We start from the raw sequence: 26862 nt of genomic DNA, 5'->3' as shown, positions 1-26862 counted from the left end.
TTCTACATTATATTCTCACTTTTAACTTCTTTGACCTAACATCTTCAAAGCATTTTCTGTCTCAATAAAAGCTTTTCAAAATATTTAAAATCATTGCTTATTATTCCATTACAGAGAGGTACCAAGATTTATTTAACTTTATATTATAAATAAAGCCACAGATAAATATTTGCACCTAAAACTCTGGTATATGTGTGATGATTTCTATAAAAAGCTTCATAGAATAGAAAACCCTAGGTCAAAGCATATTAATATATTTAAGCTCTTGAGATAAATGGATTTTTTTTTTCTTTGGTCTTTTTAGGGCCACACTCGTGGCATATCGAGGTTCCCAGGCTAGGGGTTGAATTGGAGCTACAGTTGCCAGCCTACACCACAGCCACAGCAATGCAGGATCCAAGCTGTGTCTGTGACCTACACCACAACTCACGGCAACGCCTGGTCCTTAACCCACTGAGCAAGGCCAGGGATCAAACCCAAAACCTCGTGGTTCCTAGTCGGGTTCGTTTCTGCTGAGCCGCGACGGGAACTCCAGATTTACTTATCTTTATAAGCTCAACCAACCTTTATTATTTTTTTAAACTTTATTTTTATTGATTAGCATTTCTTTTTTAATTGAAGTATAGATGATATACAGTGTTGTGTTTCAGATATAGAGCAAAGTGATTCAGTTACATGAACATATATATTCTTTTCATCTTCTGTATATTCTTGTTCATATTTTCCCCTTACGTAGGTTATTACAAGATATTGAGTATAGTTCCCTGTGCTATTCAGTAGGTCCTTGTTAATCTCTTTTATATATAGTGGTGTGTGTATGTTAATCCCAAACTCCCAATTTATCCCTCCCTCTCCTTTCCCTTTTGGCAACCATAAGTTCATTTTCTGTGTCTGTGGTTCTATTTCTATTTTTTAAACAGAAATATTTCATTCGTATCTTTTTTTAGATTCCATATCAAGTGATATATGATATTTGCCTTTGGCTTACTTCATTTTGTATGATAATGTCTGGGTCCATCCATGTTGCCCCAAATGGCATTATTCTTTTTTATGCTGAGTAATATATATATATATATATATAATATATATATGTATTTATGTCTCACATCACACACATATATGTATATTATCATTTTTATCCATTCCTCTGTCAATGGATATTTAGGTTGTTTTCATGTTTTGGCTATTTTAAATAGTGCTATTATGAACACAGGGATGCATGTAATTCTCCAGACATTTAACCAGGAGTGGAATTGCTGGGTCATATGGTAACTATTATTATTTTTGAAGGAGCCTCCATACTTAAAATAGCCTTGGTGTTAACACTTCTTAGGCATTTTCTATTTGTATGTTTGTTTATTCATTCATACATTCAGAAGGTGAATTGATGCATTTATACTTACCTCCGTCTTGACCAGAAATGATATTTGTTTTCCTCTGTTCTATAAACAATGCCAAGTACAGTGCCTTGAACATAATAGATGCTCAGTAATTATAAAAAATAAAATTCTTTTATTTCCTTTTGTTAAATCTGAAAAAAATTTTTAAAATGTTAATATTTTTCCCCAATTACGTAGAATTTATACCTTCTGATAGATGTATTAATATCAATCCTAGGTTACAGGTGAAAATACCAAGCCATTTTTAGTTATTTTCAAAGATAAATAAGTTGTGTGGACATAATGTATAGCATAGTGACGATAATAGTACCATATTATATATTTGAAAGTTTCTAAGAGAATAGATCTTCAAAGTTCTCATCACAAGAAAACATTATAACTATGTGAGGTAATGCATATTAACTAAATGTATTCACTTAGTTTGAGAATCTCTAGTTGCATCCATGTTGCTGCAAATGGCATTAGTTTGTCTTTTTTATGGCTGAGTAATATTCCATCTTAATCCATTCATCTGTTGATGGACATTTAGGTTGTTTCCATGTCTTGCTATTGTGAATAGTGCTGCAATGAACATAGGGGTGCATGTATCTTTTTCAGTGGAAGTTTTGTCTGGATATATGCCCTGCAGTGGGATTGCTGGATCATATGGTAGTTCTGTATGTAGTTTTCTGAGGCGCCTCCATACTGTTTGACATTGTGGTTGTACCAATTTACATTCCCACCAACAGTGAAGGAGGTTGTACCAATTTACATTCCCATCAACTTACAGCAGTTGATGTAAGTTCCAGAAAGGAAGAAGAGGATTCCATGTTTGAAATTTTCTGTGTATGTGCAGATTCACTCATCTTTTTGAGTTGAACATTAGGAGGAAATGCAGTGATTTTTAAAAATTTTTATTTTATTGAAATATAGTAGATTTATAGCACAGTGTTAATTTCTACTCTACAGCAAAGTGACTCAGTTTTATATATATATATATATATATATATATGTTCTTTTTCATGTTTTTTATGATTTATTACAGAATATTGAATATGGTTTTCTGTGCTATACAGTAGGACCTTGTTGTTTATCCATTCTGTGTAATAATTTGTATCTGTTGGTTCTAAACTCCCAGTACTTCTCCCCTCACCCCACCCCTGGCAACCACAAGTCTATTCTCTATGAGTTTGTTTCTGTTTCAGAGGTAAGTTCATTTGTGTCATATTTTAGATTCCAAATATAAGTGATATATGTTGTTTTTCTCTTTCTGACTTCACTTAGTATGAGAATCTCTAGCATGTCCATCCATGATGCTGCAAGTGGAATTATTTCATTCTTTTTTATGGTTGAGTAGTATTCCATTATATATATACCACATCTTCACAATCCATTCATCTGTCAGTGGACATTTAGGTTGTTTCCATGTCTTGGCTATTGTGAATAGTGCTGTTGTGAACATAGGGGTGCATGTACCTTTTTGAATTATAGCTTTGTCTAGATATATGCCCAAGAGAAGGATTGCTGGATCCTATGGCAACTCGAGTTTTTTTTGAGGAATCTCCCTTCTGTCTTCCATAGTGGCTGCACCAATTTACATTCCCATCAGCAGTGTAGGAGGGTTTGCTTTTCTCCACACCCTCTCCAGCATTTGTTATTTGTAGATTTTCTAGTGATGGCCATTCTGACTGGTGTCATGTGGTACCTCATTGCAGTTTTATTTTGTAGGAAATGCTATGGTGTTCATCTTTGTGAGGCGCCAGTAACTTTGTGGCTTTACAAATACTTTCTTGGGAGTTCCTGTCGTGGTTCAGTGGTTAACAAACCTAACTAGTAACCATGAGGTTTGTAGGTTCAACCCCTGGCCTTGCTTGGTGGGTTAAGTATCTGGCGTTGCTATGGTGTAGGTTGCAGACACAGCTCGGATCCCGAGTTGCTGTAGCTGTGGCGAAGGCTGGCAGCTACAGATACGATTAGACCCCTAGCCCGGGAACTTCCATATGCCCCGGGTTCGACCCTAAAAAAAATAAAATAAAAATATTTTCTTCAGGTTTTTGTCAGTATACTGTAGAGTTATTCTATAAAAATTAATATAAATAGAAAGTATAAATACAAAGAAATTAAAGATCCCCATCCACTATCTGGACATTCTTGTTATCAGCATTCAGCCCACCTCTGATTTTCATGGCTGTGTATCTCTCTGTACCATGTGAATTTTTTTTAAAGTATATGCCTTTTATAACAAAATATAATAAGTATATGTATTTTGAAGGAAAATATGAGCATAACTGTATTAAACTATTTAGGATTCTTTTAAACATTGAATTATATATAGTTACAGATATTCAACCCTTTCTCATATACAAAAATGGCAGTTTTATATGTTCTACTTAGTAATTGTAGTAGGCTAGCTACGGCATCTTGAAATCCTACAGGGGAAATAGGATTTTTGTGTTGTTCACAGCTGTATCCTTAAGACCTATAGCAGTTTCTGAAGGCGAACCTAGTCTTGTTGTGAAATGTATAGGAAAAGGATTGATAGTGATAATTGCATTAAAATAGGAGTGAAAATGGAAATAAAATGGAAACAATTTAACTGCACCGCAGATAAATCAATTAAGGAACCAATTCAGTTCCAGTTGGCTCAGTGAGTTGGGTCTGGCAAAAGCTTAGTCAATGAAAATTCATCAGTGTTGGTGCAAACTGTTTAAAGCATCGGTATTCATACACACGAATAATAACATCCCAAGCATCACAAGAGGCTGAAAAACCTTCTGTACTCAAACTAGGAAAGGTCATGATTACTAGGAAAAGTGATAGCTGTTCTTGAACCCAGTAAGTAGCTGTGTCCAAAGGCACACTTAGCCCACTCATCCAAATGCATATACTTCTTCATATCTACACACCACCTGTCAAATATAACACATGCTTCATGAATGACCACTCACAATTAGATGATTTACTTATTTGATGCCTGTCCCATTCTTTTAACCTGGTAGACATCTGGATGGCTGTTGGTAAAGCAGTGTGACATAGCGCACAGTTGGCGGGGAACTGGGCTGGCACAGGCCTCGTGGCAGAGGCTTAGGAACAGTGGTTTTGAAGACAGATGGTCTAAATTCAGATCTCGGCTTGTCATTTACAAACATGTGACCTTGGACAGGTAATCCAATCTCCCTTTGTTTCTTTTGTCAGCAATTAAATCTCTGCATAATAAAATGAAATAGTAAATATGACCTTGTGAGTGTGGTACTTGGGACATACAGGCCACTGATGTTCAGTCAATCAGGTTATCTTGTGAAGGAATCTAGACAGTGATTGAATAAATGGCTTAGAGCATAGAATCCTAGAAATACAGCGTAAGCAGACCTCAGACATCTAAGGTATTGTGCTTCATCTCAGGCAGTGCCTCAAAGAGGAATCAACTTAAAATTCAGAAATATATTTAGTTTTACGTGAAGTTGATTTTTGTGCTCATATTGAAAGGTAATTTTTAGTAAATCCTACCTTGTCCTCTCTTCACCTACTTTAAATTCCCTTTGTTCCTTGTCATCCTCCAGCCCAGTAAAGCCAGTCTGTGAACCATGACAACAGAGATAAGGAGATATGCGCCATCCCCTTGACACGACCCCGTCACCCCCACGGGGATGGTGTCTTCCTCATGCGTTTGCAGAACTGCTGATTATTCTTCTTTAAGAAATAATGACATGTCAGGGCATGAAACCTGGGGCCGCTGATTTATTTAATTAAGTAAGAGTGAACCTGCACATGCCTGCGCATAAAAAGTAATCGCTTTCTGTAACGGGAATCTTGGCTTAGGTATGTCCTTTCCTCGACGAGACAGCATCTAGAAAGATCGGAAGATGATGTATTCCAATAGAGTGTGTGCCAAGGGGACTGAGGTGTGTGCAATGTTGCATCTTCATTATAAATTTCACCCTGAGACTCAATTAACAGGCCTCTTATTCTCTTTCATTAAAATCACTTAAAAAAATTAAGGCAGCAGGGTTTTTAATGAGACCACAGAGCCAGCGGCGGTGCAATCCATTGTGCCCCATGAACTTCATTCATTTCCCACGTGTGTTTGTTTCCTGTCGGAGTCGTGACTTGAGGCTTGTGACACTGATATGGGGATGTGGTGGCTGGGGGGCTGAGAATCCTTGGATCCTAAACTATCTCTCTCTGCTTTTTCAGGGCACAGGGTAACATCACTTCAAAGCTCCTAACCCTAGTGGGAAACCCTGAGCCTAGCCAGGGAACGTGGCCCTCTTCTCTGGTGCAGACACCAAAGGTTTCCATCGTGTTGGGCATGTCCTTTCTCCTGAAGGCAGGGGCTCTTAACTTGGGCTCCATATGATGCTAGGGTCTGGGGAGCCTGTGAATTCCCTGAAATGATTTGTATGTACTTTCTAGGAAGAGGATCTTTTTGTATTCATGATCCAAAAACAGTTAAGAAACATTTACTATAGCTTTGCTCTGATCCTTTGAGACCGAAAGTATTGGAAGAAACTTGGTTCTGGGAGTCAGAAGGATTTCCATTTGAATTGTCTCCAGTGGATTTTAGCCACATAAACCTTGGGCAAGCTGCAAAACTTCTCTGAACCTCCATTTTTCTCAAATGTAAAACAAAGGTAAGAATGTCCATTTTAAGGTTGAAGTGACAGGTAGACTAAATAGAGAAATAAGAAGTAATTTTCTTTTTCTCCCTCTTTGATCCCATGAATGAAATGAAGCAATTTGTCCTATTTTGTTCCTTGTCAGATTTTTCCAGACACCCATAGCAGTGCCATGTACACAGCAGTCACTCGAATGTTGGTTGAATGGATTGTTGGATAGATGGAATGTCTTGGTTTAAGTACCTACCTGGCATCTCTCAGTATGGTACCTCAAAGCATTGACTTTCTAAGAGAAATTTTGGTGCTAAATTGGTCTTGCCAAGACCTTCCCAGGACATGTGCTCCACGGCCTGTGCAAAATCTTTCAGGATACTATGACACAATTAGATCTTCTTCTTCTCTGCTGAAAACCATGGTCTGCTAGGCCTTGGTCTGTATCAGGGCTGGGCAAACTATAGCCTGCAGGCTAAATCTGGTGTTGCCTGTTTTTGTAAATGAAGTTTTATTGGAACGTGGCCATGCTTATCGACTTACATATTGCCTCTGACTGCTTTTGTGCTATGGCAGGGTTGAGTAGTTAGCACAGAGACCATATGGTCTTCAAAGCCTAAAATATTTATCTGCCTCCTTTTGGAAAAAGTTTTGCAACCCCTGATACATATTTTCTGTCATCTTTGCTATAACTCTGTAGGCTTGGTCTAAAGATGCTCTTTTTAGACCAAAGATTGGGAAGCTGAGACTTAACGGAGTTAAGTATCTTGACTGAGACTGCACAACTTAAAATTGTGAGGGTTGGAATCCAGGCGTGTGTGATTCCACAGCCTGCCAAACACTGATGCCTCTCAATTAAACCCAAACCTAGCTTAACCAGTTTCATCTTCCAGTCCTTTCTGATGACCATAATGGGCACGGGGAGCAGATCAGAGATTCCCCTGGAGTCGTGGTGGGACCTGGCATTTGTCAGCAATCTCGTTCCAGGCTGCAGTAGACATTGTGTGAATGCACAAGTGGGTAAGAGGGTGGAATGAGGATCTCAGGGACTCCTAATGTGGATGGCAGAGCAATGTGGGAGACTGTTGTTTATGTGCAAACAAAATACTGCTCCCGGGGCCAGGGGACTCGGCGTTCCAGGAACGTCTTTGTTGATGCTGAATGTGGCATCCACTCTTGTTTGGTTGCCTTTGGTGAGAAATGTGTAATACATGTGCATTTTCAGCGCACAGCCACTCGACAGAGCCTTGCCTGCTCTGGGATATGAGACCATAAGAGTTTTTGACCTACACCCTTTCTCCCTGCTGCCAGGCCCTCATTGGCAGATCTGACTCCAAAAATTCAACACGAAAGTTCTTTCACAGTGAATTAATCCTGGTGGAAATTGGATTGTTTCAAGGGTTTACAGATGAAGTTCTGTGCTGCTTCTGTTAATACTCCATCAGCCCATTATTGCTCATTCTCACCTGACTTTCACCCTTCAGTTAATCTTTCTAAGCTGATAAACTGGTTAAACAAAATTGGGGAAATGAGCTATTCCTGCTTTAATTGACTGCATAGCAGCATTTGGCTTGAAACTGAGACAAGCTGATGATAATAATGGCGACAAAATTATAGCCACCTGACTGGAAATCACACAGTTGGGTAATTTATCCACCTGTCAAAGAATGTATTATATGAAAAATGGCTGTAATGTTAATCCATTGTTACATGAAAGTGGGTTAGTGACGGGAGAGGTGAGAAGGATTAAGAAGGCTAAGACGTCGAATGTTCTTTCTGATAGTCAGCATTTGTTCTTTGCGGCCGGCCTCAGGGGGAGTGTCTGGGACTCTGTCTCCATCTGTCATGGAGCTGCTGATGGACGATTCCATGGAAAAGCTGCAGGCTGGACAGGAAGCAATCAGAGCTATAATTAACCTTCTGTTTCATTGTGTTCTCCACCAGTGACCCTTATTTCTCTAAGGACGAAATCCTCTAGTCTTACCTTGTGGCTTTCACATTCTCTAAAGTTAATGAAATCTTTCAGTTTATGCTGAAAATATAAAAGAGATAAAAATGGGGCTGCTCTAATTTCAGTGAGGGTGGAGGAACCTGATAAGATTAAGTAACATTTCATCTGTGGTGCCAGGGTAACTCTGCAGGGAAATAATGGGTTGATTAAAAGTCTTGGTCTCTTGTTTAATTATTTAGCATGAACGCTTCTTGCAGAAAATTACATTTCTCTTTACAGCCCTTTTGGTTTATTCCTAATATAATTTAGTGCCCAGTTATTTTTCCTTCAAGCTTCAAAATATGCAAGTAGCTCTCAAAATCAAGCCTTTTTTTTTTTTTTTTTTTTTTTGGTCTTTGACATGATGCCAGGTACTTCTCATGGGTCAACGTTGTTGACAGTTTGTATGCTTTAAAAAAATGTTTATTAAGAACTCATTACAAAATTTAGGGCTACCGGATGGAACCTAAAGGGTAAAGTCAAAAGTTATAAATGATTATTGAAAACTTTGGGGAGAAATTGATATTTCCATTTATATCGAAGAGGCAGAGTAGTGGTGGTGCCCTCACTTGCCAGATGAGGAAGAAGTGTAAGACATAGAAATCTATGAAGGTGGTGCTTCCTAGTGCTGGACAACCCAGGTATACTAAATGCAGGCAATTATATTACTTTGGGAAAAAGCAAAGCATGTTCATGGACTGGTAAGGGATTTACCATGTAATAATTCACCAAAACAGCTGTTGGCGATTTCTGGTGTGTTTTCCCTGTAGCTCACCATCTCGCTATGCTGTTATTCCTGCACAGTTTCTTTTGCTGAGTTGTTTTCAAATGTGCATTTTCATTATTGAGCATGGTTTTGTGTATGTGTGTGGCTGTATTTGGGGGTGGATGTACATAAGGCTTGTATCACTTGACTGCCAGCCTTGCTGAGCTCACATGTTGTCCTTGTTTATGTGTTTGCCAGGGAGAAATGCCTGCTGCCTCTCCAGTTGGCTTTGGAATCCAAGAATGTGAAGCTGGCCCAGCATGCTTTGGCAGGGATACAGGTACGGTTCTCACGGATGCAGCAGGATGACAGAAATGGACAGACCTCTTTGGCAGCCAAGAGCAAATAGTTAATATTTTAAATGCCAGCTGTTTAAAGATCCAGATAGAAACTTGTTGGAACTGGGTAATCATCAGAGAGGATAACAGGATTTTCTTATATTTACTGACATCTCTCTGTGCACAGCCTTTGTCGTCAGACAGTGACTCATGGAAACTCAGCTAAGCCCACACTAACGTGAAATATTTTTTGTGACATCCAACTTTGAGGAGAGTAAGGGATCCCAAGGGAGATACCTCGAGTTCTATACCAACTCAGATCTTATCTGCTTTCAACATATGTGGTTCCAGGAGTTCCTGTTGTGGTGCAGCAGGATCAGCGCATCCTGGGAGCGCTGGGACGAGGGTTCGAACCCCAGCCCAGCACTTTGGGTTAAGGATCTGGCATTGCCGCAGCTGTGGCTTAGGTCACAACTGCAGCTCGGATCTGATCCCTGGCCCAGGAACTCCACATGCCACTGGGAAATCAAAAAATGAAAAAAAAAAAAATCCGTAGTTCTGTGTCATGAGCAATGATAGCACGCTGGAAAGATTTTGTTTTGTTTTCTGTTCTAGTCAGGTTGGTAAATGGATTAATGTGTTTTGTTTCCAGAATAAGATTGGGAAGAAAAAAGAAATTTGGTCTAATCAGAAAAGTCAGATTGTGCAAATGCATTTCCTTCCCTGAGCATTTGTTTTGTTTTACTCATGCATAATAGGTCTAATTTCAAAGGTGCAAAGGTGATGGCTATGTAACTGTATTGATTTTTTTTAAGTGGTTTGGTATCTAAGTGACAGGCACTGTGAAATTCAAGCCTGCGGGGAGTCCTTCAGTGTGCCCAAGGATTAGGGACTTTTATTGGCTGTCTTTGCACTTCAGTATGTACTATCTCATCCTTAATTCTTTAAGTTCAGAGAGGACCCTAATACCTTCTAAGATTTAATACATATGAAAGAGTAAGAAAATGATTACTATCTCCAGTGGATTGGAATTAGATAATGTATATTTCAATATGCAATAACATTACAATTTAACATTGTCAACAGTGTGATTAAAAACTTTTAGAGTTCCCCTTGTGGCTCAGCAGGTTAAGAAACTGACATAGTATCTGTGAGGATTCGGGTTTGATCCCTGGCCTCACTCAGTGGGTTAAGGATCCAGTGTTGCCATATGCTGCAGTGTAGGTCCAAGATGTGGCTCAGATCTAGTGTTGCTGTGGCTGTGGCGTAGGTTAGCAGCTGCAACTCCAATTCGATATCTAACCTGGGAACCTCCATATGCTGCAGGTATGTCCCCCTACCCCCAAAAAAAGTGAAAACAAAAAACTCTTTGCTTTATTCCAAAGTAATTGGGCTAACCATAAAAATGAGTGGGAGTTTGTTTTGACCTGCCACTCAGGTTCCCTCCTCTCTAGTAGTGTATAGATTTTCTGTTTAGTTACTTTTTAAAAATCTTCAGTCTTTAAGTTATAGTCCCTTGTTTTCAGAGGCTCACGTAATCAGGGGGACTTCACTGACCCAGTGGGAATCGAGTCTTCCTCTCAGCATCCCTTGTGAGCCATCTCCCATTAACTTAAGGTGTTTTTGTTTGTTTTAAGAGCTTTCTAGACGTTATCACTTTAAGTAAAAACAGGTTTGTATGTAAACTAACTCCGGGCTGGCCCTGCATGCACTGCGTGATCGTCAAAATTCCCTTTGGAGAGACTATCTCGGAGATATGGTGGGATCAGTTCCAGACCACCATAATATAGCCAATATTACAATAGAGTGAACTACATGATTTTTAAAATTTTCCAGTGCATGTAAAAGTCCTGTTTACACTATACTGTAGTTTCAAGTGTGCAGTAGCACTATGTCTGAAAAATTGTACATAGCTTGATGAACAAATACTTCATTGATAAAAAATGTTCATGATCATTGAGCCTTTAGCCAGCTGTAGCAGTAACATCAAAGATCACTGATGATAGATGATCAAAACAAATAGTTATGTGAAAAATTTGAAATATTTTAAGAACTACCAAAATGTGACACAAAAGACAGGAGGTGAGCAAATTCTATTGGAAAAATGGTGCCTGTAGCCCTGATTGATACCCAGTTGGCCGACACTTTCATTTTGCGAAAAACACGGTACCTGCAAAGCACAGTAAAGTGAAGTGCAATAAAGCGAGGTATGGCTGTGTAGGCAAAATATCAGGGAGTCCTAAGAAAAAGGTTTGAAATACTGGTTTCCTGAATCTGCCGTGGCATTCAGCTAAAACAGGACGTCATTACCCTGGATGAGTCAGCGTTCCAAAAATTCTTCATGCCTGCAACCCTATGCTGCACTGGACAAGGAAGAATTTGACAGGGATAAATATAAAACCTAGCCTACAATGGGGTCTCAAAAGCCAACTGCCCCAGGACAGAATGGGAAAGAACAGCTTAATTGCAGCCCTTGTGAGTGAGAATTAGGGGATTCTAGGTGAGTCAGTGGAGACTGTGCTGAGCTAATTTGATCTGAGAATGGAATTAAATTTAGGCATTGCTGTTTCTTGTTCGGTTTTAGGCAATAAACACATTTAATTATAGAACTAGAATTCTAGAGGTGGGCATTGCTAGGTTTGGTGCAGGAGTTGCAGAGGGGCCACCAGAGATCCCCTTTCTTTCTTTCCCCTCTGCCATTTTTCAATTTTTATCATTTTAAAAAGACTAATTTTTTTTTTTAGAGCAGTTTTAAGTTCACAATAAAGAAAGGACGCTACAGCACATGTGAAGCACCCCTCCCCATCATCAACATCATTCAGGATGGTACTTTTTTTTTTTTTTTTTTTTTTTTTTTTTTCGGCTATACCCATGGCTTGTGGAAGTTCCTGGGCCAGGGACTGAACCCCTGGCACAGCAGTGACCCAAACTGCTTCAGTGACAATGCTGAATCCTTAACTGGCTACACCACCAAGGAACTCCAATCCTTTTTTTTTCTTTTCTTTTTTTTTTTTTTAACCAAGGATGAGCCTACATTAACACATCATAACAAAAGCCTGTAAGTTTACCTTAGCACACACTCTTGGCTGCTCCTGCGTTTACCCTCAGACCTTTGAAGTGTCACATTCATTCTGGAGGCTACATGTTAAGGAGGAGACTGTGAAACCATATCACGCAGAGAACGTTTGATGGTGCCTGAGAAGTTTTTGCTTGGAGAAGAAGAGAGCTAGGTGGACTTCACAGCTGACTTCGGACACTTGAGAAGTTTAATCTGCTTGGGAAGGATGAGGGCGTAGATGTTAGAGGCAGGAGGGTTTGGGTACAATCTCAGAATTTGATGAAATGTAAGAATTGTCCTCAAACAGAGGAGAGCTATTCTGTGAGATGGAATAACCTCTGGGAAACTTGAGGAAAGTGACTGTCTTCTTGTTTAGGTTTTTGTGGGATTGATTTTCTGATGAAAATGTATTAAGATTTGTGGATTTCATGACTAATTCCTGAGTAAATGACAGCTCATGTCAGGAAGGACAAAGGTAAATATGTGAAAAATCGAACTTGGCTGCCAGACCTTCTCCTTTCCTGTGACAAAGATACATTCACAATGGGCGCTGTGAGTGTGACCCTTGTGAGGTGCTGGATTCCCCTTGACACCTTCGTCTTCCATCCCCACCAACCAAATGACCTATATGGCTGCCATGTTAGAATCTCGCTTTGTAGAATTTAGAGTGAATTATCTAATAGCAGGAAAAGGTCTTTGCCAAAAAACGTTTGCCGAAGCAAGCTTGATGCAGTTTTCTTTTGAGTGGCACATAGCAGGAGTTCTTTCCTAGCGGCCTCCGGCGACAGGCCTCCGGCGACATTATCCTCAGCACATATTAAGATACAGCAGAATAAGGCAGCAGGGGAAAGCCTCTCTGTGATCACTGCCTTGTGCCTCTTTACAGAAGCTTCTGGCGGAAGAGAGGTTTGTATCCATGGAAACGGACTCTGATGAGAAGCAGCTGCTCAATCAGATCCTGAACGCTGTGAAGGTGACGCCTTCCCTCCACGAAGACCTGCAGGTGGAAGTGATGAAGGTTGGTTTGACGTGGCTCCCGGTTTGCGTCATTGGGACGAGAACACACACTGCCCTCCCGCCGTCATTGTTATCCTTAAAATGCCTCTGCCTTGTGGTCATTTGGAATATAGGGTTATTATCCTTGCTTATGTGTGCTCCAGAATTACCTGGATTATTGAACAGCAATGACAGCTAAGTGAAAAGGTACAACTTCAATGAATCGGTAAGGTTTTTGGCCTCATCCCGCTTATCAGATGTTGTTAGGAAATGTATTTATGACTTTTTGAGAGAATGTGTGTATGTAGCCGGCTTGGGGTAGATTTGATCATTTTGGGTTTCTGCCTGCCTGTATATGTTAAAAGAAAGCAAAGACCTAATGATGTTCTGACATATACTAGGGTTTTAGAGGAGTCCCTGTAGGAGAAGAAGGTGTAGGAGTTCCTTGGGAGCCATATCAGAATCACATCTTTATTTCCATCCTCATGTTACCTCATCCTTACCTCCTGCATTCTAATTGCCGTCTTCCTTTGGGGGATGGTGTCTCTTCTTCCCCCTTTCCCTTGTTTTCCTCCCTTGAGAATCACCATAATTAGGAGCCCCTTATACCATATAGAGGGTATTGTATTCTGTGGCAGAAAAGGAAAGAGATCTCTATCCCAGAACAGAACCTTGGGCCAAGTAGCATGGCCAGAACCCATGAGCTGGCTTATTGGTAACGTGATCTGTCCGTTTCCTCCATAGAGAAATGTTTAAGGGTAGTTGGTGTCGTGTGATGGCTGATTTCTTCCTGGAAGTGCACTGAACGATTTTTGTCTTCAGTAAGAAACGTCACTTATTTGTCTTCTCCATTCAGAAAAGAAAAGATCGACTTCAATCATGACATTTTCTCAAGGCCCTGGCCTCACCTTAGTCCTGTGGGTGGGTAATTTAGTGCAGCGATTAAGTGCTCAGACTTGGAAGGCATCCTGTCTGGGTTTGAAGCTTTGAATTCGCTTCCTAGTTGAACGTCCTTGGACAGCTTTCTTAACCACTCTGTGTTTTAGTCTCCTCATCTGGAGAAGAGGACTGTTGTGAGGGTTAATCAGGAATTTAGCATGGTATCTGCACAAAGCACGTGCTTTCAAAGTGTTGTGCGTTACTCCTCCTCTTCCTGAGGTTTTGGCCACCACTGTCTGTTACTACAGAGTCTTAATCTCAGTGGGTGCGTCTCAGAATGTTCTTACACACAGTAAACATTGAGAATCCCTGAGCTCACTGATTTTTAAGATCTCATCACCTTGAACTCTCTTTGCTTCTGGAACGTCCATTTCTGCCTTATTCTCTGACATACCTTGAGCATCCGTGCATTCCTAGCTGCCAAAGAATCTAGACCTGTCTTCCTTCTCTGCTACCCCTGTGCCGGCATCAAGAGGGGCAAGGTCAGCTGCCATGTTCATCACTTTCCCGACTTTCAAGTCTAGTCTGTTGATTTTTCTTCTACCAATAGGTCTCCAAATACTGCAGGGTGAGCACTGATGTCCCACTAAGAGACACCTCACAGATTTCATATTATTCTGGAAATTCTCCCAGGAATACAGCTTTTTGCAGAATTACAGCAACTTGTATTAAAAATTAAAATGAGAAAGTACCCATTCTTCCAGGAACTGTGGAGGAGCAGGATGTTTGATGGTTGTGTCAACAGTAACACCTGTTTTGAAAACTTATACTTGCTTTCTAATTCCAGCCCAGTGGTGCCTTCTGCTAGCCTTGCTGAGGACAGGAGTTGACACATGTTAGCTCTACTGGAAGCCCTAGAAAGCCTGTCTTAATGGACTTTGTAATGACACCATAATAGACCATAGTAGTTGTAGTTAAGGTCTGGGAATAGATCAGACATTTTCAGCAAAAACAAAAATAATACTCTGGGTTGCCATTCTTCACAATTAGATTTCCCAAAGTTTTTAGATGATAAGGGCCTTTGGTACATGCAGCTTTTTTTTTTTTTTTTTTTTTTTTTTTTTTTTTTTTTTTTTTTAATGAAAGTAGGGTTGATTTGCCATGTTGTGCAAGTTTCTGCTGTACAGCGAAGTGACCCCGTCATACATAGATTTCCCCTTCTTATATTATCTTACATCATGGTCTGTCCCAAGAGAGACATATTGTTATTTTTTAAAATTTAAACATTGGAATTAGGAAAAAAAAAATTTCAATGCACAGTAAACCTAGCCTTGAGCTAGGTTTTTTTGTGGGTTTGTTTTTGTTTGTTCGTTTTTTGTTTTTGTTTTTTTTTTTTGTATACCTTTATTTTAGACAAACATTTTCAGCCAGGCAGCTAGAAAATTAATGATGAGATACCTACACTTTAGAGTTTTAGTATTATTAGCATCAAATGAAACTTGGGAGACAGTGGTGTGGTGGTGTATGATAGCCCACGGGGGGGGGGGGCCTCCATGATCATTTGCGACTTCTGGGACTTAAATTACTTGTTTGACTGCAAAGATATATACAAGTTAAAGCATTGCGGTCTTAGAAGTAAGTTTTATAACCGTTCTCCATAAGTGGGGAATTTCTGTAGCAACTGCAGGCATCCTCGGGGGTTCACCCTTTTTTTGTTTTTTTGTTTTTGTTTTTTTACCATTTCTTGGGCCGCTGCCACAGCAGATGGAGGTTCCCAGGCTCGGGGTCTAATTGGAGCCGTAGCCACTGGCCTATGCCACAGCAGCGAGGGATCTGAGCCGCGTCTGCAACCTACACCACAGCTCACGGCAACACCAGATCCTTAACCCACTGAACAAGACCAGGGACTGAACCTGAAACCTCATGGTTCCTAGTAGGATTCGTTAACCACTGAGCCATGACGGGAACTCCCACCCTTTTATCTTGTGATTCTGTAGTGCTTGTTGTGACTCAAGTGAAAGTCCTTGTGCTCAGTTACCACATTTAAAATGCTTTACCACTTTTTCTCCCCAAAACTAGAGAGACAGACAGAGAGAGGGGGAGGGAGAGAATGAATTGGGTGAATCTTCAGAGGGAAAGACTGGATTCCCATTACATATATAGGAAGTGTATACTCATTTATTCTTGGTGCTTCTACATAACTCATTCTGATCATAAATTCTCTAAGGTAGGCATTACTTGTAAAAATTCTCCAGTCATTTTATAGAAATATTTTGTAGGAAGATCTTTTAAAATGAGATATGGTAGGCTCATTTTCAAACGTCGTTCTGAGTATACGATTCTGAAGAGATAGAGCCACACACTGCAGCTTTTATTTATGTCTGTCCAGCCACAGCATAGTACATCTTTATAACACATCCTGAGTGCTGTTTTTGACAAAGCTGTGTTGTACATTTGACTCATATTTTGCTATCTGCTAGTGTTTATAAACATGAGAAATTGAGCCATGTCACATTCTTAGGCATGTGTAGCAACTGTATTAAATTCCTGGAGAGAAAATAATACAGTTCCCTCTTTTAGAGATTTCCCTGAGATTAAATAGAAAGTAGTTAATAATGAAACCCAACATTCTGATGGTAGTGTTCTCATTAATAAAGTCCCTAGACTTAAGGGTTAAAAAAAAAAAGTCAGTGATGCTTCTGACAAGTTAAATAGGGATGAGGTTAGACCACTTAGTCCAGGACTGCTGTTCATGCTAATACTGTCTAACAGGAGGTGGGAGAAAGGCAACTTTGATTTATGGAAATGGCCATGGAATCCAAATTAAAATTTTATCACTGAGCAAATAGAGTGACAGACTGTAGATGATCAGGAAGAAGGTTTCTCTGAAGATGCATTACCTTTGAAATGGATTAGTTGATGGCAGGGAGCCGCTTGATATTTAGGTTAAATACTTGTTTGCTTTGGTAACATTTTTCCATGGTGTGTGCCATTTCCGTAAATGCCATGCAGACTTCATAGGAGCCGGGTACCTAACTAATGACATCTCTAAGCAATTATGACCACCCCCCTTCTTTCTCATGGACAATCTTGAGTGAGGTTATTAACTGATACAGCTGGCTGAGTCTTCAAAGACTGAAGGGAATTGAGGCAGGCCTTGTGCCTCCGTAAGCGTGTTAAGAGATGTGAGCATTCTATCCAGGGGCAGGTCTGCTTTGTGGATAAGGATATGATACTGAATACTGAGCAAGCATTTAATGAACGTTCTGCTCTTGAACATCTTCTGTGCATCTTTACAGGATAGAAATGAATATTGGTGGAGCGCCTTCCATTTTCAAAGGAGAAATAACAGTGACCAATTATTTAACATTTATTAGTGTTAGATACTCTGGTAAATACAGTCAGACCAAGATCGCACAGCTAATGAAATGGCAGGACCGGTATTTGAACTGTAATTCAGCCTGGGGTCAAACCTGTGATCTTAATGGGTTACCTTGTCTTCTAAGTCCATCCTGAAGGACGTAGGTGGTGGTCATTAGCATCCCCATTTTACAGATGACGAAACAGAAAGGGTAATTCATGGGCTAATAAGGGGCAAAGCTAGGAGTGGCTCAAAGTCCTGTGTGTTTTGCATATCCTTCCACGACAGTGTATTCCCTCATTAGTTACACAAGCTAGGTTCAAATATGAAGAAAGAAAGTCTCTTTCTTTTTTTTTTTTTTTATTTTATTTTTTTATTTATTTTTTATTTTTATTTTTTTTTTAGAAAGTCTCTTTCTCATCAAATTAGCTCATGAGTTTGTGTATGAGAGAGAAAGAAAGGGAGAAGGAGATCGAGTTAGCTGGGGAAAGGGAGAGAGTATCATTTTCCATTGAGGCATTTTTATATTCTGTAGCCAAAGCCAACCAAACATCTACAGAAAATATAAAGGTGAATGACTCATGGAGAAGGAGCCTACTCTGGGTAGGGCTGGTAGACTTAAGCTTCGGGATTTCCATGTAGAACTATGGTCTTACAATGTATAAGCCTGGCAGTGTGCACCTTGGATGAGAATAAGAATCAGAAAAATAACAAAACAAAAACGGAGTTCCCAATGTGGCACAGTGGAAACAAACCTGACAAGTAACCCCGAGGTTTCGGATTCGATCCCTGGCTTTGTTCGGTGCCTTAAGGATCCGGTGTTGCCATGAGCTGTCGTGTAGGTCACAGATTCGACTCAGCTCAGATCCTGATTTGCTGTGGTTGTGGCATAGGCCAGCAGCTGCAGCTCCAGTTCAACCCCTAGCCTGGGAACTTCCATATGCCACAAGTGTGGCACTAAAAAGCAAAAAAACAAAAGCAAAAAAGAAAACCCAAAAGAATAACAATTAGGTCAAATGGAAAGATCATTTCTTTTTTTTTTTTTTTTTTTTTTGTCTTTTTGCTATTTCTTGGGCCGCTCCCACGGCATATGGAGGTTCCCAGGCTAGGGGTCCAATTGGAGCTGTAGCCACCGGCCTATGCCAGAGCCACAGCAACACGGGATCCGAGCCGCGTCTGCAACCTGCACCACAGCTCACGGCAACGCCGGATCCTTAACCCACTGAGCAAGGGCAGGGACCGAACCCGCAACCTCATGGTTCCTAGTCGGATTCGTTAACCACTGCGCCACGACGGGAACTCCGGAAAGATCATTTCTAAATCTCCTCTCAACAATGTTTTAATAGCAGAGTCTGATTATTTGGGTCGTTTATCCAAATGGTTAGTTTCCTATTCTAATTCTGGGCATTTGGCCTTCCCAGAATCCATTATGGAAGGAATGATCATTAGCAAAGTTTGAGGGTTAAATGGCTAAATTCTCTTGCCTTCTTATAAACAAGGAGAAATCCCTTCTTAGTCTAAAGCTACTAAAATACTTTGGAAGATTTGCAGCAATCTCTAGTATGAACAAAAAGTCCAGTGTTTGAGGAAAACTGTCTCATTAGGAACGTACTCTTATTGAGGGTTGAGCTGACAGGCTTACAGACATATTATTTCTGCCCTTAATGCAGGGAAGTGTCTAAAATATGTGGTTCTGTGAAGTAAATGGTTCTCAGATAGCCCGCCCTCTTCCTGCTGCTAAGGTCAAATGATGATGGTCTTTTTCCTTTCACGCATATTGAGAAAATTCTAAGTTTTCCTCCCAGGCTTCTTTACCCTTTGGTATGACTGCATTAGACGGGCAATAAAAACACGTGAAAAAGTTGTGGCTCAGCGGTAACAAGTCCGACTAGTATCCATGAGGACGAGGGTTCAGTCCCTGGCCTTGTTCAGTGGGTTAAGGATCCGCTATTGCCGTGAGCTGTGGTGTAGTTGGAGACTCAGATCTGGTGTTGCTGTGGCTGTGGTATAGGCCAGCAGCTACATCTCTGATTAAACCCCTAGCCTGGGAACTTCCATATGCCAAGGTGCAGCCCTGAAAAGCAAAAAAAAAAAAAAAAAAAAAAAAGTGAAAAAGTAGAAGCAAACATTGAAAACTGAGAAATGTGATTTTTCCGTTAAATACTCTATGCATTATTTGTTGAGATGAAGATATTTTCATATTACCCATTAATTTCTTAAGCAAACACCACCCTTGCCACATGCCATGCTCTTTGAATACATTTGAGAGCTAGTCAGCTAGATATTTTTAAACTTTTCCCAATGATTTGTTATATAGAGGCCTTCAGTATTTACTGTGGATATTCTAAAGTTCCTAATAGAGTAATGAGATCCTCTAATTTCCTTTTTCTTTTTTCTTTCTTTCTTTCTTTTTTTTTTTTTTTTTTTTTTGTGGCTGCCCCACAGCATATGGAGGTTCCTAGACTAGGGATTGAATCCAGGCCTGTGCTGTAACCTGTGCTGCAGCTGTAGCAACACCGGATCCTTTAACACACTGTGCTGAGCCAGGGATCGAACGCGCACCTCTGTAGCTGCAGTTGGGTTCTTAACTCACTGCACCACAGTGGGAACTCCTCAATCATTTATTCTACAAAGACCTGATTGCTTCGTATGTGTCAGGCCCTGTGCTAGGTGCAGAAGATCCTGTTTGTGAAGAAAACAAAACCAAACAAAATCTTTGCTTGGAGGCTAGTAATGGAGATAGAAATCAATGAAATAGGTAAATACACCTAAGCTGTAATAAATACAATGAAACAAAACCCTAGGAAACTAAATGTGTATTTATGATATGGCCTAATGGAGGGCAGATGAAGAGGCCAGAGAAGATTGTTCTTAAGTGACATTTAAAGCAATTAAAACTTAAAGCACGAGTAAGAATCCAGTAGACAGGAGGATAGGGTTGGAGAAAGGGAAGGAAGGCTATATTAGGATTCATTATAGCCAGGAAAAGGCAGAAGTTTTCTTTTCTTTTGCATTAACTTAGGTCAGTTTGGGCTGAACCCCATTATCAGAGACCCTTTTATCTTAAAGTTCGTGCCTCCACTTTGTGATCTGCAAAAGGGCTCCCCGATTCCTGCCAAAAAACGTCCACATTCCAGCCAACCGGGAAGAGGAAGGGGAAGGAAACACTTCTGCTTCTTTCCCATTGGCCAGGACTCAGTCATAGGTCATATGGCAGCAGCTGTAAGGAAGGCTGGGAAGTGTAGTCTTTATTTGGAGCAGCCATGTGCCCAGAATTCTAGTCTTGAAAGAGACAGGGATAGTGTTAAGAGAGAGCTGGCAGTCGGCCACAATCACTTATTGCACCAGCATCATCGTCTGGCTTCCTTCCCCTGCTAGAGGCAGCTGGTGCTTCATCTCCTCCAGCACCTCCGGCTGGTTGTTGCTATTGGTTTTTTTCCCCCCACTATACACTTGACTCAGAGGGGAAGGGATGATGATGTATCAGAGAGGTGTGAGGTTAGCTCAGGCTGGGGACTACCTGCCTTGGCTTATTCGGGGAAACTGCATTTGTAATTTCTCCAACTAGCCAGTCCTAAACTCTTGATTGCGGCATGGTGGAAAATTTCCCTAATTACATACTGTTAGTATTGTCTTTATTCCTTTGGTGCCTACCAGAGCATCTGGCCCATGGCTTACTAATTGCTTGCTAATTTAGTTATTGACTAATGGAGGAAATGAAACACATGGGGTAGTTTTCAGTGGCCCCACCAGGATAAATGACGAACAAAACACCTGAAGTTGTGATTATAGATAATCTGAGTTCAAAGATAAGAAAGATGGAGTTCCTGTCATGGCACGGTGGAAACGAATCCAACTAAGAACCATGAGGTTCAGATCTGGTGTTGCTGTGGCTGTGGTCTAGGCTGGCGGCTTCAGCTCTGATTAGACCCCCTATCCTGCGAACCTCCATATGCCGCGGGTGTGGCCCTAAAAAGACAGACAAAAAAACAAAAACAACAATAAGAAAGATCAACATGGATTCATACTTTAGAATTAAAGTAACCTCATACATCGTCAGATCCATCTTTTTATAGGTAAATTGGTGTGGTTCAGCTGCTTGGCTGGGTTTACACATTTGTTGATAGCAGAATTGCTTTTTCAGCCATTTGTGTTTTTCCATAAAGGCTTTGTAGCAAGGCTGGGAGTTGATCTGGTATTTGGATGTGTGGTTTTTGATAGGTGGAGAAGAAAACTGTGCATATTTCTGTTTGCAAGGCTAATGTGAGTAATATGTCTTCTGAAAAAGAGTGAAACATAATGAGAGGAAAGAAATCTCTTCTTAAAGTAGGACTTCATTGAGGAACGTTTAAGTGGTCAAGTGTGCTTGCAAGAGTGAAAGAATGGCCTGGTGTAACTGTCCTATGAAACGATCTTGTTACTTTTCTTTTCAAAATACCCAGTAGCAGAGTGGTAAGAGAGTCCTTCTCGAGCTAGAATGCCTGGTGACCTTGGGAAAGTTGTTTATCTGTGCATCAATTTTCTGATCTGTAAAATGCAAACTATATTAATATATTATTATTTTATAGTCAGTCTTTAATAAGTTAATAGAAAAGAAGTACCTAGAACAGTGCATGGTATAGCAGTCAGTGTTAGCTTTCATTTTTCATTTTCATTTTTGCACTTTCATTTTTTCATTTTCATTTACTTTTATTAGAAAAGAATAAATGTAGCATCATGATAAAAGCAACACCTCGGAACTCACTCAAATTATGGTCTAGAACACTAGAAATACCACTGCTTTATGCATTTCTTCATATCTCTTTTCTTCTTAGCCTCCTCCTATACAGTCTATAATAGGGTAATTTTTTTCTATAGTTAAGGGAGTAAAAAAGCCATGTTTATTTATGATTCCTAAAAAAGGACCTCATCATTTTTACTACTGCTGAATTGTAGCTTCTTTGCCCAAAAGAAGAATTTTGTAAATTATTATGTGTAAATTATACACCTAGATATTTTTAGGATCCTAACCATTAGCCATGATCCCACAGTCTGCAGGAAACACCCACCATTTATCTGTGCCAATAAGTTCCTTTTTTGTCCTACTAGGCGTAGTTCATATCATTTGGATATTCTAGATGAGTTTTATAATTATTAAATATTTAGCATGTAGGGAATCAAGTTGTCTTTAGCCCTTTATAAACTGTTTTGAGGGTCTTGATTGGTCATGTCTATAAGCATTGAGTATAAAACTATCAAAAGCGCCATATGTATATGGGTCTGAGATGACACACCCATTCTACAGAGGCTCAGAGGGAAAGAGGAGGTATAAAGGTGCTATCTGAAATACACAGGTGAAATCTACTTCTTAAAAATCTAGCTGTGAGATCAGGTCCAAATAAATTTGTTATAGTTAAACTAGAAAAGATAATTCATTGGACTTTTTTTTTTTTTTTTTTTTTTTTGCCTTTTAGGGCTGCACCTGAGGCGCATGGAAGTTTCCAGGCTAGGGGGTGAGTCGGAGCTACAGCTGCTGGCCTACCCCACGGCCACAGCAACGTGGGATCCAAGCCACGCCTGCGACCTATACCACAGCTCACGGCAATGCCGGATCCCCGACCCACTAAGCAAGGCCAGGGATCAAACCTGCAAACGTTATGGATGCTGGTCAGGTTCCTTACCACTGAGCAATGACGGGAACTCTCCATTGGACTTTTTTTTTTTTTTTTTTTTTAAGACTTTATTTCATTGACTGTGAATATATTTTCATTACCAACAATATGTGAAACTTTATGGAACTAAAGGCAAAACCAAGACAAGGATTTATAATCTAATAGGGAAAAGATAAAGATATACACTGTTACCCTAATTCAAGCGAGTTGTGTACGTTGTAGCAGAAGAAAAGTTTACTGGAAAATTCAGAAGGAGAAACCACATTCAGCTGGGCAGATCACCATTTCAAGGAGGGGATCCTATTTGAGTTAGATTTTGAAAGCTGTTTGGAATTCAACTAATTCTATTGGGAGGGAGGCCATTCTTTTCTTGAAAGAAAAGTCTTGGAGATGCAAAAGCACAGGTGGAAACTGGGAATAGTGAGGAATAACAAACGCTGAGCCAGAAGGGGAGGGTGAAGCAGATTCTTCAGGGCCTGGTCAGGGGAAGCAGGTGGGAGGCCGGAGAGACTGGGGAGTCTTCAGCGTGAGCAGAAAAGTGTTCAGAGCTGAGACCATGAAGGTGCAGGGAAGGGGGAGGGTTTTCGAAGGATACTTGGGGAATCAGCAGAACCGAGGCAGAGGCACCGGTGAAATGGCTTATTGTGAAAGCCAGGTCCGTGGCCCCAGGAGGGGTGCCCTGCAGCTGAGTGCAGAAAAGGGCAGCTGAGGGCACTGAGCAGATTCCCAGCAGCTGGTGACTGGCAGTGGGGTAGGCAGGGAATGGGTGAGAAGGGGAGAATCCAAGATGATTACACAACTTGGAGCTGGAGATTCTGCTGAATGATGGGTTTCAAGGGGCTAACTTAGGGAGCGGGTGAGTGTGTATTGTCAGATATCAAAGAATTATAATAATTGAAAGGAATAATTTAAAGAAATACAAGAAGCTTCACATTACAGGCTTTCCAGAATAGGAAAAAGTTGGGAGTTGCTGTCATGGCTCAGTGGAAACAAATCTGACTAGTATCCATGAGGAGGCAGGTTCCATCCCTGTACCCACTCCATGGTTTAAGGACCCAGTGTTGCTCTGAGGTGTGGTGTAGGTCGAAGACGCAGCTTGGGTCTGACGTTGCTATGGCTCTGGCGTAGGCCGGCAGCTACAGCTCCGATTCGACCCCTAGCCTGGGAACTTCCATATGCCATGGGGGTGGCCCTAAAAAGCAAAAATAAATAATAATTTAAAAAGAAAAAGTTCTTTGTAAATCCCATCACTCTGATTTTTGTATATTTGTTCCTAGTCATATCTATTTATATGTTTACAGTCATATTCATTGTGTATCTGGGATTTTATTTCTTGCTTTTCACTTAACTATAGATTATAAGCATTTCTCACATGGCTGTATTTATCCCTTTAAAGATTTTTTTTTTTTTAAACCTTTTGGTCGCGCCCACGGCATGTGGAAGTTCCTGGGCTAGGGATTGAACCTGCACTACGGCAGTGACGTGAGCCACTGCAGTGACAGTGCCAGATTCTTAACCCACCGTACCACAAGAGACCTCATAAGGATCATTTTAATGGTTGCATATTTAAGAATTTTAGAGCAAGAAGAAGTGTTAGCTGTTTACCATAGTAAAGACTTAGTATGGTTAATGTGATTTTCATGAAATTGCATATACTGATTTCTCATGTTTATAAAATGAAATTAGGGATTGACTTGGGAGAAACATCAACTCTAGAAATACTCGTGAGATCTCTAGTTAGAGGTTAAGTGTTACGCAAGTTTGCCGAGAGAGAATTTAGAGGAGAAAGAATAAGAATAAGAACAGGTTGTTTATTTGTTTAAGTGAATTGGCTAAGTTCATTACAATTTAATATTTATGTATTTTTTTCTGTGGATCTCACTGGTATAGTATTTCCTAGAATTAGGTGCTAAGGGCACAGGCAATGCATGTAATGAATATTAAGCTTATTACTAGTGGCAAAAAATAAAGGCCGGAGAAGAACCTGAGGCAGGGCCATAAACCAATAAATAATTTGAATTGTTTTCCAAAATGGGGACTCATGAGCTCTAGAAAAATCTTCTCTTGACTTAAAAAAAAACTCAGAATAGCTATTTGCCAGAATTTGGGCAAGTTAAGCCAGAAAGTGATTTTTGTAATGACATCACCTCAGCTGAGATAAATCAGTTTAAGTCATGAGGTAGATGTTTCATGCCCTAAAATAATTTGACTCATTTTGGGGAATCCAAATAAAGATTGGGGTTGTGACTCAACCACTCATTGTTAACCCCAGTCCAAGATCCATGAATCACAGTGAAGGGTCAGTGGCTCACCCTGGGTCCCGGCTGGAAGTCCTGCATCCCAGCTGGGAGGACTTTTGGAAGCAGTGTGATGTCCAAAGTCTCATTTCTATCCACAACTGTGGTTATATGGGTTGTAAATGACCTCAGAGTAGTTCTCAGCAGGGGAGAATTGTCTCCCAGGGAATATTTGACGATTTCTGGAGACATTTTTGGTTGTCACCCTGGACAAAGGGAGGGCCGCTGCCATCTAGAGGGTTCAGGCCAGGCATGCTGCTCAACACCCTGCAGCCCACAGGACAGTCCCCATGAAAAGAGCTATTTTGAGCTGGCAGGACTTTGATCACAGTAGGAAAAGAATGCTTACCTTTGGCACCTACATTTTTAATGTAGACAACAGGGCGAATTCCTGTTGTGGCTCATCGGTAATGAACCCAAATAGTAACCATGAGGATGTGGGTTCAATCCCTGGCCTCGCTCCGTGGGTTAAGGATCCGGCGTTGCCATGAGCTGTGGTGTAGGTTGCAGACAAGGCTCAGATCTGGTGTTGCTGTGGCTGTGGCGTAGGCTGGCACCTGCAGCTCTGACTCAACCCCTAGCCTGGGAACTTCCATATGCCACACATGTGGCCCTAAAAAGCAAAAAATAAATTAAAAATAAATAAAATATTAAAAAATAAATATAGCCAATAGGAAGATGTCCTCTGAAATTCTCTGTTGACTTTGTGATACGCCACCCGCTCTCACTCTAAGGATATGTATTCTGCCCTTCTGCGTCTTCAGAAGACAGAACTGCTTTATTGTTTGTACGTGGACCGTGAGGGAAAGAACCCCTGTTTCTATTTCCTGGCCGAGGTACACTTTCCGCAGTTCACGCTCAAGGCTGCACTCCCAGGAGGTAGGTAAGCCCTGCACCCAAGAGAAGGGCATTTCAGTAGTCCCCTCCTCATCACTGAATTTTCCGTCCTGATTTTTGCTGAATTTGACAGAGTTAAGAAAAGAACTGGGCTCTTTCCAAAGCGAAGGAATCATGCAAACACATTGAAGTGTATGAATTTTCAAGGCAGTATACATGAGAGGCCAGAAGGAACGGTGTGTTACATCACAAAGCTCAATTTTCAGCCAGAACCAGAGCCCGGGTTTGAAACGCCCCTGAGGTCAAGGATTTCCAGAGGCGCTGCTCCTCTCCAAGCACCAGGAAAGACGAGGCCTTCTGTGGGCTGTACTCACATTTTGAGTTACTTTTTGGAACTATAGTAGATTGTTTGGTTTGATTTATAAACAAAATCTGATATTTGGAAAAATGAAGCTGCAGTCACCTTACGAAGCACTTATGTGTAAATTAAGACAATTTTACTTACTTTTAATTAATTAGCTTAAGAAAGAAGAAAAGAAGAATTCCATGTTCATTTCATATACCTTCCTGTCCCTCATGTGCCTTAGGGTTGGTTCATTCATTCCCCCAAGCTCACTTCTTAATGGCCTCCTTGTCATCATCCCTGGGTTTCATTCCTTAATTATAAGTGAATGACACCCAGGTTTCATATTTACATGACCTTCGCCTCCTATTTTGTGAATTTCCCACATCCTTTCACCAAATTCACCCCAGTCAGTCCATT

The 26862-nt window shown here is 40.6% G+C and overlaps 1 protein-coding gene across 10 annotated transcripts in view; it reads left to right on the top strand.

Moving 5' to 3' along the window:
- The window catches only part of ARFGEF3 (ARFGEF family member 3), a 186356-nt gene that overhangs the window by 33401 nt on the left and 126093 nt on the right, over nt 1-26862 (top strand). For 6 of the 10 annotated variants that reach the window (XR_014845343.1, XR_014845341.1, XR_014845342.1 and 3 more), the window contains exons 3-4: nt 8941-9022; nt 12965-13096. Coding sequence is in view for 3 of the 10 variants with exons in the window: in XM_085024869.1 (XP_084880995.1) it covers nt 8941-9022; nt 12965-13096 (214 nt within the window). In the remaining 7 variants the exon portion in view is untranslated. Of the gene's footprint in view, nt 1-8940; nt 9023-12964; nt 13301-26862 lie in introns of those variants that run through there. The other 4 variants (XM_085024884.1, XM_021087457.2, XM_085024876.1 and 1 more) reach the window with 2 other exon arrangements.

The sequence above is a fragment of the Sus scrofa genome, chromosome 1 (genome assembly GCF_054392235.1).
Source record: "Sus scrofa isolate SSC_HxYL_T2T_F1_AM1 chromosome 1, Sscrofa_HxYL_maternal_Yorkshire_Landrace_v2.0, whole genome shotgun sequence".
NCBI classification, from domain to species: domain Eukaryota; kingdom Metazoa; phylum Chordata; class Mammalia; order Artiodactyla; family Suidae; genus Sus; species Sus scrofa.
Note: the sequence above shows the minus strand (reverse complement) of the source record. Positions and strands in the feature narration are given on the sequence as shown.